At 42.9% G+C, this 13,738-nt stretch overlaps 1 protein-coding gene across 1 annotated transcript in view; it reads right to left on the bottom strand.

Annotated features, from left to right (window-relative positions):
* Positions 1-13,738, bottom strand: part of DIAPH1 (diaphanous related formin 1) — a 370,807-nt gene that overhangs the window by 16,264 nt on the left and 340,805 nt on the right. The window contains exons 22-26 of the mRNA XM_075344403.1: positions 13,042-13,281; positions 12,297-12,426; positions 7,240-7,364; positions 5,465-5,629; positions 4,551-4,686 (exon numbers count right to left, since the gene is read on the bottom strand). Coding sequence (XP_075200518.1) covers positions 4,551-4,686; positions 5,465-5,629; positions 7,240-7,364; positions 12,297-12,426; positions 13,042-13,281 — 796 coding nt within the window. The remainder of the gene's footprint in view (positions 1-4,550; positions 4,687-5,464; positions 5,630-7,239; positions 7,365-12,296; positions 12,427-13,041; positions 13,282-13,738) is intronic.

Here is a 13,738-nt window from a genome sequence, read left to right as displayed (position 1 = left end):
ATCGTATTGCAATCTACAGTCCCATTTTACATTGTTCACCCCTAGCTCTTTGTATTTATTGGTGGTTGTAATTCTGCTCTGTTATTTTTAAAGGACGGTCGGGATTCCAGGAAATAAACAGTTAACCCTGGAAGAATCTGTGTCCTTGCCTCACTGTCTCCATGGCAACATGTGAAAGCGGAATCTATAAGCCTATAGTAGAACATCTGTCATTGGCGCACTGACTGCAAAAAACAAGCAGATGACAATGCTGCCATCTGGTGGCGGAACGTGGGTGTGAGCACTGACCTACATTACAGGAGTGCAAATCCAAGGCTGTTTTATAGGTAAACATCAGATAGGAGTAATGGATTAGATCTGATTATAGACTATACAAGTCCAGCCATGTAATCTGTGCTGTCACACAGCGCATACTCACTCATGGACATGGTGCCAAATAAGCAGGGACCAAAATATATCAACTACTTAAAGGCAGGTTTTTATTCAGCTGCATGTGTTGCTTCAGAGTTGGCCTGTGATCTGCTACTGAATTCTAAAAGGGTTAGGGGAGTATATAGTTAAAATATAACCTTTTGTGTTACCTTAAAAAAAAAAAAAAAATACCCCAAACATCAGTAGTGGTCAAGAGAATCTGTTATGTGGCGGCACGGTGGCTCAGTGGTTAGCAATGTATGGTGGCTCAGTGGTTAGCACTGCAGTCTTGCAGTGCTGGGGCCCTGGGTTTAAATACCACAAAGGACAACATCTGCAGGGCATTTGTATGTTCTTCTGTATTTGCGTGGGTTTCCTCCGGGTACTCCGGTTTCCTCCTACACTCTGAACACATACTGATACGGAATTTAGACTGTGAGCCCCCAATTGGACAGTGTTGCTGATGTATGTAAAGCGCTGTAGAATTAATGGCGCTATATAAAGTGAATAAATATTATGTAAACATACAACAACAAACTACACGATCCGGATAGAATAAGCAGACAACAGTCAGTCTCACAAAGAATAAATCCAATCACAGCGAGTGATATTGGTACATAGTAATGACAGTACTCGAGAGCGGATTATATAGTTCCATCATGAAATTTTGGACATGTCCCAAGAAGTATCAAAGAAAAATACGGAACAATGTCACCCATTCCATGCACTGTATGGAGTCTTCCTAATGGAATACGAATACAGAGAGCTCCTAGGGCCACATCAATCAAGGAGTAAACCCTATAGGGCCCTATTTACTACAATGACTCCCCCTGCCTGATCCACAGCGGAGTGGCCCTGGACTGTCCCTAAGGCCGGCTTTTTGCCGTTTTGCCGGATGCGGCGCTCTCCCGTACAGTTAATACAGTACAGTGACAGCGCTGTAACTTCCGGGTCACATGCGCCGGTCACATGACAGCATGTGACCGGCACTTGTTGCGCTGTCACTGTACTGTATTAACTGTACGCGAGAGCGCCGCATCCGGCAAAAAGCCGGATGTGTGAAACCGGCCTAAGTCATCAACCGTTGCATTTCTTCAAACAATGATTCATTAGGGCAGAATGCACTTAGCACATAGAATTACACCTCCTCAAGGAAGAAAAGGCAGACAATTCTGATACCAAGTGACCTTATAACAGTTGGTGGTTAATTAATCCCAGCTGTATCATCCATGACTTGGCCTAGGAATGGTCATTATTGTTGCAGGTGTGACCTCAACCCTCTTCTACAATAACTGAGTCCCATTTGGTGAGGTGGAGTGCAGGCTGTACACACAGCACAGGATAAGTACTTCTGGAGTACGTGTACTGGAAATGAAGCTAACTTGTGATTCAATGGATCACGCGCTCTAATTTCGGAGTTTATGGAGTTAGTTTCAGCATTGGATGCGTCACCTGGAGACCAGGCAACATCGGACATCACATCTGATGAAGGATATGAGGATGCTGGTGCGTATCACACACCGCATACTAAGTCATATGCTGGCGGATCACCGTCTGACGTGTGCACTGCACGACTTGGGTCATCTATACACTGGAAGGTCATGACGGAACTATAGAACCTGCTCTCAACTGACCAAATCACTCATCGATTGGATTCATTCTTTGTCAGACTGACCATGGTCATCTTATTCTACCCAGACCGGGTGGTTTGTTGTAGTTTACATGTTCGGTTCTCTTGACCACAACAGATGTTTTTTTTTTTTTTAAAGGTAAAACAGGTCTTGTTTTTAAATAGATAATTATGAAAAGTTGTTTTAACTATATACTCACCTTAAAGCTTTCCACCATAATATTAGTGAGGTGGTCAATTTTGGGTTAAGAGGGACAAGTCCTCCCCATCCCGCTTTTTCTTTACCCACTTTATGCTTACTAAATATTGAATTAAAAAAAGGAATTACATGGGTTACCCTAAAAGACAGATATTATCCACCTACCGGAGAGGTAATAACCCCACTGATTACCAGACCGAGGATCCCAAGCCTCCTGCCCTCCTTCTCATTGTTACTCCTTACTTTCTCCCCCCGCTGCTCTATACCAACTATGGGGCTGGCGGAAATGCTGCAATCCGCAATGTCACTGCTGGTCTGTGACCGGAGCTGGACCACCGTGCAGTAAATGGACTCCATCCGCTTTCTGTCAGTCCTTAGGCTCAATCATTGGGTGATAATCTGTCCCACACTGCTCCTGTTTATTTTCCGTGTAGTAAAATTTTGTCCATTGCGCGAACAGAGAAAAAAAAGAAACAAACACAGGACAAAAGTCACAATAAACGATCCATGTATGTAGCCCTGTAAGTGTTCATCTAGATGCTGATTTCCTAGCATAGACTTATGAAATATTAAAAAGGACTGTGTGCTCTTGGACTTAATAGGCCTCTCGTGCTCGGCGCACTGGAATGAGCATCTGGCCTTCATCACGGAGCTGCTCCACAGGAAACCTCGGCCTCATGAATAACAAACTGCATTCTTTTGAGAAGTGGAAATATTTGACGGCCAAACTGAAAGTCTACTAAAAGCATCTCCGGCTTCTCCTTGGCCTCATGTTTCAGTGATGAGGCGTTCGTGGCGGTATAATAAGACTGGATAGAATTGCTTACTAAGCATTTACATTGTTTGTAGTGTTTAGGATGCTGCCAGCTCATATTCCTTCACACACAATGCGGCAACAAATATACAAAACTGTTCGGCGTCCAACATCTGGAAAATATGCAGATGATTAATATTGGACTAAGAAAATAAAGGGGATTTATAAAGAAAGTGAGACCAGCAGCAGTCCAGCAAATGTGTAATGGAAACCAGCGAGGAGCGCTCTCCGGGGAATCGGGACGATGACCTTTTACACTTTCTTTCTGCAAAAGAATTCAGCTAAATATTCTCCTTCCTAAAGAAAACATTCTTATAGGGGATGTGTGGCTGAAGTAACCGCACACATGGAGCGCTCTGTATGCTCCTATCCTCTGTAATAACCTGGCCGCTGTACACTGATCTCTGGGGTGAATACTTATTCACATGGATCTGCATCATATCTACATAAAATTCACTCATTTAATGGCTTTGTGAGCCTGAGATCTGTGGTATTCCAGTCTACAGATGGGTGTGGATAGCACTACTGGATGGGCCTGAAGGCTCATTCACATTTAAAGGAGTTGTCCACTACTTTGACAGTGATGGCCTATCCTTTGGATACGTCATCAATATCTGATCGGCAAGAGTCCGATACAAGGGACCCCCACCGATCAGCTGTTATCGGTCCCAGAAGTGGCAGCAGGCCAACGGAAGTGCTCAGTTCCGGCACTGCTCCATCTTCTGATAGCGGCCGTGGCCGGGGACTACACATCCACCTCCCATTCTAATAAATAGGAGTAGATGTGCAGTACCCGGCCGCTATCAGAAGACTTAGCAGTTTTGGGACTGAGCATTTCTGGCTGCTGGGACCGAAAACAGCTGATCGGAGGGGGTGTGCGGTGTCGGAAACCGGACAATCAGACTTTGATGAGCAAAGAAGTGCACAACACCATTTAAGTTTTTCACATACAAGTGCTATTCGCTTTTTCCATGATTAGCACTCATACCTATGACAGTCTATGGGGCATGTTAGATGGAAGCTCCCACAGCGACACTCCCCTGACGACACTCCCGCGACGATGCTCCGATGATTTCTTTTTTGACAGTGAATTTTGTCAGTTTATTCAATAACGAAAATGCATGCCTTATGCGGTGTCCTTTTCCCCTGGTTATGCATGAGTCCTGCAGCTCTATTTACTATCTATGGAAGTGACGATGATAATCGATATCTTTATTAGTGACACAGACTTAATGGAGCAGCAGGACCAGTGTGAGCGACCGATCCATTAAATAGCCCCGCGGCCTGGAGAAAAACATGTGTTTATGTCCCTGATCTTGTAATTAGTGGGAGTCCCAGTTGTGGCACCCACACCGATGATGGATAGAGGGCAACTTATTAGTTTGGGAATAACCCTTACACTTTAGAGGCATTTTTGATTCCAATACTAAACAATCAAAATGGCCACCACAAGCAATTGTAAAGAGGTCTCCAATGTGGCAGGAGACAAGAATTACCTCCAGTCACGTCTATTAATTGATCTTTCTTCTGTTGTTTCTCCAGTTTCTCCTTCTCGGCCTTTTCCTTGGCAAGCTTGGCTCTCCTGAGTTTCTCTTCAGCTTCACGTCTTTTCTGATTGTCTTTTAGAGCTTGCTATATGGGAAAATTTAGAAGAAAAAAAACAAAAAACATAAAATTTACGATTGATTTGCCTCTAGAAAGATTGAAGTAAATGTGTCACCCAGATAGGATCTGCTAAAGGGGGTGATGAGATACGGACAAAATCACCAAGTGGGCCGAAAAATAGACAATAGTATTCCTATACATTTACTGTTATAATAAGCTGATGTCCCGTACCATTGTCAGTACCTGGGTATTAATAATTTTGTGAGGATGCATCCCATCTACACAGTCACAGAACTGTACAACCATGAGTACAGCCTAGTCTACACACAGGACCTACAGGCATGAGCAGAACATGTCAAGGTCCGGATTTTGGGGATGAGCTAGGTAGTTGCTTATAGGTTCCCCATCTTCAACACCACTAAAAGGGTTATCTAGTTCTTCAAAATAGAGAATAGGCCATAGGTTGGTGGAAGTCTCACTCTCGGTACTTCCAATCAGCAGCTTAGAGTTGAGTTTTGCACCATTTTCCATCTTTAGACTTTATAAACCTTTTGGTGAGCATGGAGCAAATCATGACTTTTTGGGGTTCAGGCTAAAACCTAAATATGTGTAAAATGTTTAACACACGTTGGCCATTACCCATTTTACCAAAAATGCCCAAGACAACTAGTCTAGTCATCCACGGCAATCATAGCTGAGCTTTCTTAGGAAAACGAGAAACTACACGGTCTCTGATTTTGGCATTTTTTTGTGTTGCTAAATGAGGTCCCCTTAGATTAAACTGCATCTGACATGTAAAGCTTACCACAAACATGTTCCGGAAGTTGTGCATATCTAGGAAGAATTCCTCAATGGTGAGTTTCTTGGGGTCAAACACAAAATACTGTCCCAATTCTTGAAACGAGGACACCATGTTATCATGCATCATGCATAACTTTGTATACTGTTCTTGGGCTTCTTTGACAAATATGTGAAATAAAATCAGTCAAGGAATACAGGTAGCAATGGAAGACAAAAGATAAATAAAATAGCATATATATGTAAAATAAATATAAATTCCTTTAAATTAAAAAGGTTTCATTTGTTTTAGGCATCAATATCTATATCTATATATATTGACTGTCTGACACCAATACTCGGATCCCTGGCTATGATTGCAGCAGAGGAGTCTACAGGACTACATATTATGTTCCTCAGTCCCCGAGAGATACTCTATGATTTTTTAGGGAACAAATTAAGTAAAAAAAAAAAAAAAAAAATTGTTTTATAAGTGAATTTGTCAGGTGCAATATGCACCCAGAACTACGATCAGTTCTAGGTGCATATTGCTAATCCCTGCCTAACCGTCCCTGTATACACTAGCATAGATAAAGAGATCTTTAGAAGAGGCTGCATTGTATAGTATGATAGCATGGTAGCACACACACAGGGGCATGCTAAGAGGATGGAATGAGCGCAGGAACTAACGCCTTTGTGACTAGTCCTTGGCATCATTAGCATATCATAAAAGATCTTTAGAAATACTTTTTCTAATGATCCCTTTATCTATGCTAGTGTATACAGGGACAGTTAGGCAGGGATTAGCAATATACACCCTGAACTGCTCGTGATTCTGGGCGCATATTGGACCAGACAGGTTCACTTCAACATAAAATATTATGTACATGTAAGGATAAAAAAAAAACAAAAAGTTGGTGTTAATTCGCAGTATCCGGTCCTGTGATCCCATCAGTAATCTGTAGCTGTTGATCTGGAGTCTTGAGAACCACCTGCTAAATTCTGATATCTTCATTAGATTAGCCTGCCTGTAGTGTGACGCCAGGCCACGTGATCAACAGAATAGCCGAGGATGTCCGGAAGTTAGGGGGGGAATTCTCAGGACTACCTTCCGCGGTCACAGATTACTGACCTGGCATCTGGACCAGGTCCTGAGAATCAATTTGCACCAACTCTACCTCCAGATTTTTGTCATCTACAACACGGCAATAACCTGGACAATTCATTCAAAGTGGTTTGGTGTGAAATATGAACAGTACAAAAAAAAATATCCAAAAAACACAACCAAAGTATATTCTTTCCCCTCAATATTAATGTCGCTCCAAATAATATATATACAGTAACTTATGTAGCTCAAAGCAGTGCTAAAAGTAATACAATTAACTGGACATAAAGCCTCATCCAGCCACATCAGTAAAATAAACTTAGGGCTACTGTAAGGTGGGGGGGAAAAACCCCCAAAAAACATGATCGGGCTACTGTAAGGTGGGGGGGGGGAACCCAAAAAAACATGATCATTCAGGGTTTAAGTTTTTTGGGTAAAAAACACAAAAGATTTTTTTTTCACGAGAAAATATCCATCGGTTGTTTATGGTATAGTAGCATATCACCACTAAAATACAAAAGATTGAGCTGCAATATTGAAAATTAATGTGTGTTCGTGAGACACAGCTAATCCTGAACAATCCCTTTAATTCCTGATGGGATGACTAGTTGTGTACACTTTGTTTCTGGTTTCTAATAGAGAATAGCCCATTGTTCCTAACATGGACTCATTTGTGGTTAAAGGTGTGAAAAGGATATAGTCATTTTCTCCACAAACTTGTCCTTCTCATTGTTGGAGGGGGGGAAGCTTTCAATGTCTCGCTGGAGGTCGGCAATTTGTTTTTTCATTTGATCCAGATTCTTCTGCAGAGTTTCGGCAGACACTGAAGTGGTAAAAGAAAAGATGACTGTAATGCATGTGTGACATGATGGTTATAATGTCTGTACGGTTAGATGTTGGATGCCTATGGGACACTAATCTGCACGTTGGCCACGTAATTAAAACTATGACAAAGCCCGCCGCAGAGGATGGATGGCGGTCATTCTTAAGGCCCCGTCACACACAACGAGATCGCTAACGAGATCGTTGCTGAGTCACAGTTTCTGTGATGTAGCAACGATCTCGCCAGCGATCTTGTTATGTGTGACACCTACCAGCGATCAGGCCCCTGCTGTGAGATCGCTAGTCGTTGACGAATGGTCTGGACCATTTTCTTCAAAGGCGATGTCCTGCTGTGTTTGACGCCTACCAACGACCTCCTAACACGGTCCCAACGCCCCCTCCGAGATCATTATACAGGTCGCTGATCGTTACTGCGTCGTTGGTGAGGTCTCGTGTGTGACATCTCACCAGCGACTTAAGGTACCGTCACAAAGCAACATCGCTAGCAACATCGCTGCTGAGGCACAACTTGCTAGCGATGTTGCTGTGTGTGACATCCAGCAACAACCTGGCCCCTGGTGTGAGGTCGTTGGTTGTTGCTGAATGTCCTGGACCATTTTTTAGTTGTTGCTCTCCCGCTGTGAAGCACAGATCGCTGTGTGTGACAGCGACAGAGCAACAACTGAATGTGCAGGCAGCAAGGATACGGCTTCTGCGGACGCTGGTAACCACGGTAAACATCGGGTAACCAAGAAGCCCTGTCCTTGGTTACCCGATATTTACCTTCGTTACCAGCGTCCGCCGCTCTCAGCTGTCAGTGCCGGCTCCCTGTTCCCTGCACACGTAGCTGGAGTACACATCGGGTAATTAACCAGATGTGTACTGTGGCTAGGAGTGCAGGGAACAGGGAGCCGGCACTGGCAGTGTGAGAGCGGCGGACGCTGGTAACAAAGGTAAATATCAGGTAACCAAGGGAAGGGCTTCTTGGTTACCCGATGTTTACCGTGGTTACCAGCGTCCGCAGAAGCCGGCTCCCTGCTGCCTGCACACGTAGCAGAGTACACATCGGGTAATTAACCTGATGTGTACTGTGGCTAGGTGTACAGGGAGCCAGCGCTAAGCGGTGTGCACTGGTAACCAAGGTAAATATCGGGTTGGTTACCCGATATTTACCTTAGTTACCAAGCGCAGCATGCTTCCACCTGTAGTGACGCTCCAGCGATCCCTGCCAGGTCAGGTTGCTGGTGGGATCGCTGCGGCGTCGCTTAGTGTGACATCTCACCAGCGACCTCCTAGCAACTTACCAGCGATCCCTATCAGGTTGTATCGTTGTTGGGATCGCTGGTAAGTTGTTTAGTGTGACTGGGCCTTTACCAGCGATCCTTAACAGGTCGTATCATTGTCGGGATCGCTGGTAAGTCATTGTGTGCGACGGGGCCTTTAGGCTATGTGCACACATTGCTTTTTTGTGTGGTTCTTTTCTGCACACAAAAGGCATGTTTTGGCTGAAAAAAGCGCATTTTTCATTGCGTGTTTTTTTTCCAATTGCCTATTTTGGTGTTTTTTTATTTGTAGTCATGGTCATCGCAGGGGTTCAGGCGCTGTACCCCCCCCCCCTCAATTGCTGCCGGGTCTCCGGATGATGTTACAGAGCTGGGACACAGAATCTCTCTGCTCGAAACGATGCCCACGCCACTCCCAGAAGTTTAAACCCCCTGAATGCTGCGATCAGTGCTATCACAGCACTCAGAAGGCAGGGAGAGGAATTGCTTACCTCTCCCGGGCAATCTGGTCCCTGTAATGCAATGACAGTGACCAGATTGCTGCCATGATAACCCTGGGTCATCATCATGATGACCCCGGGTTACTGAGCTATGGATCACCTCGCACACCATGCTGTATACATAGTGTGCTAGGCAAAGTGCTGTGCTATAATCCCCTGTAGTGAAAAAGCATTGCAGGGGATTAGAGAAACGCAGGTAAAAAAAAAAAAACACGCAGAAACAATTAACACGCTGCTTCTTTTTCCAGCAACAAAATCTGCAAGGATAAAAGAAGCAGCGTGTGCACAGCAAGTCAAGATTCTCATAGACTTTGCTGGGATTCTTTTTCCTTGCTTTTGATTAAAATAAGCAAGGAATAAAGCAAGAAAAAAAATGCAAAAAAAAATGCCACATGGGCACATAGCTTTATACTAGTCAGTCGTTAATGGGTCTGCTTTCATCTGCTCTGTATTATCGTCCTGGTTGGCAGAGTAGAGGACACATCTATACCCAGCATTACTTATACAGTAAAACTTCTCAAAAGGACAGGCTTGCCCTAATCAGAGCAGATAGATGTTTGCATAGCACTTTTTGCTTTTTTTTTTTTTCTCCTATTCCGAATGCCACATTATTTGCTAGTTATGAGTCAGTTAGTGACATTCTAAGAAACAGAACAAAATCTTCCAAAATTGCTGATTATACAGAAACTTGTTTGTTATAACAGAATTCCATTTTTTCAAGGCTAACTTATCTATCCATTCTCAAAATATTCATCACAGGAGACCTTGGAAAGTTCCGGCCAGTTCTTACACCCAGACCACAGTATACCCGTAATGGTGCCAAAAAGGAATAACCCAACCACTGACATGAACAGCGGATAGAAAACGTCTACACACCTCTGTTGAAATGCCAGGTTTTTGTCATGTAAAACAAATCATACCCAAAAGAATCATTTCAGAACATTTCCCACCTTTAATATCACCCATAAGCTGTACAATTCTATTGAAAAAATAAAATGAAATCTTTTGGAAGCAAAGAAGAAAAATAAAGAACTAGAATAATGGGTTGCAGAAATATGCACACCCTTAAACATAGTTTGTGGAAGTACCATTTGACGTTATGACAACATTCAGTCATTTTGGGTAGGAGTCCATCAGCATGGCACATCTAAAGTAGACAATCTTCCTTGCAGTAAGCTCCAAATCTGTCAGATCAAGAGGTCATCTTCTGGGTACAGCCCCCTCTTGAGATCATGCAAAGATTTTCAGTTGGATTCAGGTGTGGGTTCTGGTGGGTCATTCCAAAACTTTGATCTTCTTCTTGCAAAGCCAATCTTTTGTTGACTTGGAGGTATGCTTAGGATCACTGTCTTGCTGAAAGGTCGAATTTCTCTTCATCTTTTTAGCAGAGGACTAAAGCTTATGACTGATATTTGGAACTGACATTATTGACTCAATACTGACTAAAGTCAAGGTTCCAGCTGATTAAAAACAGCCATAAAGAATAATGCTACATCCACCATGCCTCACTGTAGGTATGGTGTACAATTAGTGATGTGCAGTGTTTGGAATTATGGACAAAATGTTCAACCTTCATCTCATTAGACCACAACACATTTTCCCACATGCTTTTGGCAGACAATGTACGTTATGGCCAAACCTAGCCGGGCTTGGATGTATTTTTCTGTGAGAGGAGGTTTCAGATTTGCCATTCTAGCCCACAGTCCAAACATATAAAGAATGCAAGAGACTGTTATATTTGGGGAAATAAATTCCTGTCCGCTCACGTTCTGTGCAAAGAATCCAGTCCTAAATCCGCCACTCAGATGCCTAGGCAGTGCTAAAAGCAATAGAGCTCTGCGCTAAGAGGATTGCACCAGGTAAACGTGTCTGATATTTGATATATTAAAAAATTCCAAATGGTCAGACAAATAAAACCAAAAATTGGGGAGGAAAAAAATAACGACCGATGCGTTTCAGCCTAGGCCTTAATCATGGTCATGACCATGATTATGGCGTAGGCTGAAAAGCATCAGTTATTATTTCTTTCCCCAACCCTCACCTGCTCAATTTTGGGTTTTATTTGACTATTTGCCATTTTTTTAATATAACAAATAAATGTGAAGTTTTATGAGCTGTGTCTAGCTGGTCCAGTCCTACCAGCGTTGAAATATCTTGCTTTATTGTTGTCATATCTGGAACATAATCTGTTCTCACCGGAAATTCTTGCAGGTCCTTTAATGTTGTTGTAGCCCTCCTGGCAGCCTCCAAAACCAATTTTCTTTGTGTCATTTTTATCAATTTTTGAGGAATGTCCAGTTCTAGATAATGTCACAGTTGTGCCAAATTTAAACAACTTGATGCCGGTCTACACAGTGTTCCCTGGTCTATCTAATGCTTTGGATATTTTTTGTACCCTTCTCCTGACTGATAACTTTTAGCAATGAGATTCCTTTGCTGTGTTGTCAGCTGTCTACGAACCACGACGTTTGCTTAAAATGCATTGAGAAAATCCTACTAATAGAGTAACTTGCAATATGTTAATCAGAATCACTGTAAATTATGGCAGATGTGTACTGACTAATATTTATCATGACTTTATATGTGACTAATTCTCAACACAACCCCATCGCCAATTATAAGAGGGTGTTCACACTTCTGCAACCAGATTTTATTTTCCTCTCCAAAAGATTTCACTTTATTTTTCAATGGATTTGTACATATAATGGGCGACAAAAGGTGGAAAAAGTTCTGTAAGGATTCTTTTTGCTAGAATTTTTTACATACCAAAATCCTGGCACTTCCTCAGGGGAGTGTAGACTTTTTATACCCACTGCATATTGTACACTGGGTTCCCTTTCACCATAGGGTCGGCTTGCTATGGTCTTACAGACATAATGTAATATAGAATATTTGCTGTATTTCCACATAGAGATTTTCTAGGTTAGGAATTTTGTGGGCAAATCTTAATTCATTATCGTAGAACCTCAATTTTAAACATGTTTTATACTGCCGTAATACAATTCAAGATGCATATACTCCGTATTTGCCTGCACCTTGGTACACAGAGCGCTCCTGCATTTTTTTGTAGGGCATGATGAAATATTTTGTGATTGCCTTCAATACAGAACACAAAGGTTTGATAGCTGGAGGTTTCAGGTCTTTAGTTACCTCTACTGGCTTTTTCAACATGGACCATCTCATCGGGGAACGTTAATGCATCAGGGTGTTCTTGCTCACAGATCTCAGTAAGAAAATGTAACAAGGTGGTCTTCTGGTCAGCGGACTTGGTGTCTTTGAGCTTTAAGGGGGAGGAACAAAATGGGAAAAAATGTCTTTAGCAAGCTTGCACTACTGGTAGTCAAATATCAGAAAATAGAAGGACCCATGGTGGGCAGACACGTGTACAACTTTGCTAGCAATGCCTTCAACCAGCAAACGTGGACGCTCATGCAAAGCAGCATGTGGGGGCAGTGTTTAGGCACAGTGGAAGCCTATCCCGAGTGCTCAATCAACTAACATATTAAAAGGGTTAAGAGACACCATGGCATTTGGATAAATTAGGCATAAGATTGCCTGCAACGGCAAAGCCAACAAACGATATGAATGGGCCGCCCATGCAGTTTAGTTACTAGATATCCACTTTAGCTACTAGATGGTGGTCTTCAAGGTATACCCCTTCTGTAATGTCCATATGCCCTGATAAGGGGGAGGGGTTATTATAGGACGATCCTTTAAGAAATGGAACTAAGAAGTAGAAACCCAGAGCCTGGAAATCATTTCCCGGGGTGAAGATACAGTAGAGACATTCTGGAGATGCCATTTCTTGGCCTTGTGCACAGTAGATGTGAGGACACCCCTGAATCTTTTTCAGGATTTTAAATATATTATATTTTACAACTATGGCACTTCTTACCTTGCAGAGGAAGCTGATGTCAAAACCAAACGCGCCAGCATTCCGGGATCCGGCGTTCATAAAATTGCCCACAAGCAGTGTGATTTCTAACAGGGTGGCAAAGCTTTTGCTTTTCTTCACCTCTTCACATGCAGCGGTCACCGACACAATGTCTGGCTTGATGTTGTCAATTTGCTCGTTGAAAAGGAGCTTAAACTGGATGGCGTTGAGGCGAGGTCTTAAGCGGGGGACGCTGCACATCTGAAAATAGGCAGCACATGTATGTTACAGAAATAGGAAAAACCTGCTGAGACTGCTCAGCACATCAATCCTACTTCAAGGAGGACCTGCACCTCTCCTGATAGCCTTTATTTATATATTTAGGAAATATCTGTGTTCTAATTCTAGAAATTATTTTCTTAAAAGGGGGACATATCAGCTGCCCTAATCCCCCTAAACCAATATTACGCCTCTTCTCCAGGCTATTTGTACGTTCCAGCTAACCCCTACTTGTGGTTTTGTGATCTCCATACTATCAAAATCAAGTTTTATTCTGTGTTCACGCTATGTTAATGTCTGAGGATTAGTCTAGAGGGAAGGTCATGCCCCGGACTACCCCCGCCTCCCATGTTGCTTTCCCCTTTGTACGCGATTTGCTAGAGCGACGTCACCATCAGCTCTTTGTAAATTGTGCACGTGTGCAGTGTTCTGCTCCTAA

Source organism: Anomaloglossus baeobatrachus, chromosome 4 (assembly GCF_048569485.1).
Source record: "Anomaloglossus baeobatrachus isolate aAnoBae1 chromosome 4, aAnoBae1.hap1, whole genome shotgun sequence".
NCBI lineage: Eukaryota > Metazoa > Chordata > Amphibia > Anura > Aromobatidae > Anomaloglossus > Anomaloglossus baeobatrachus.
The sequence above is the reverse complement of the archived record's forward strand: the minus strand, read 5'-3'. Positions and strand labels throughout refer to the sequence as shown.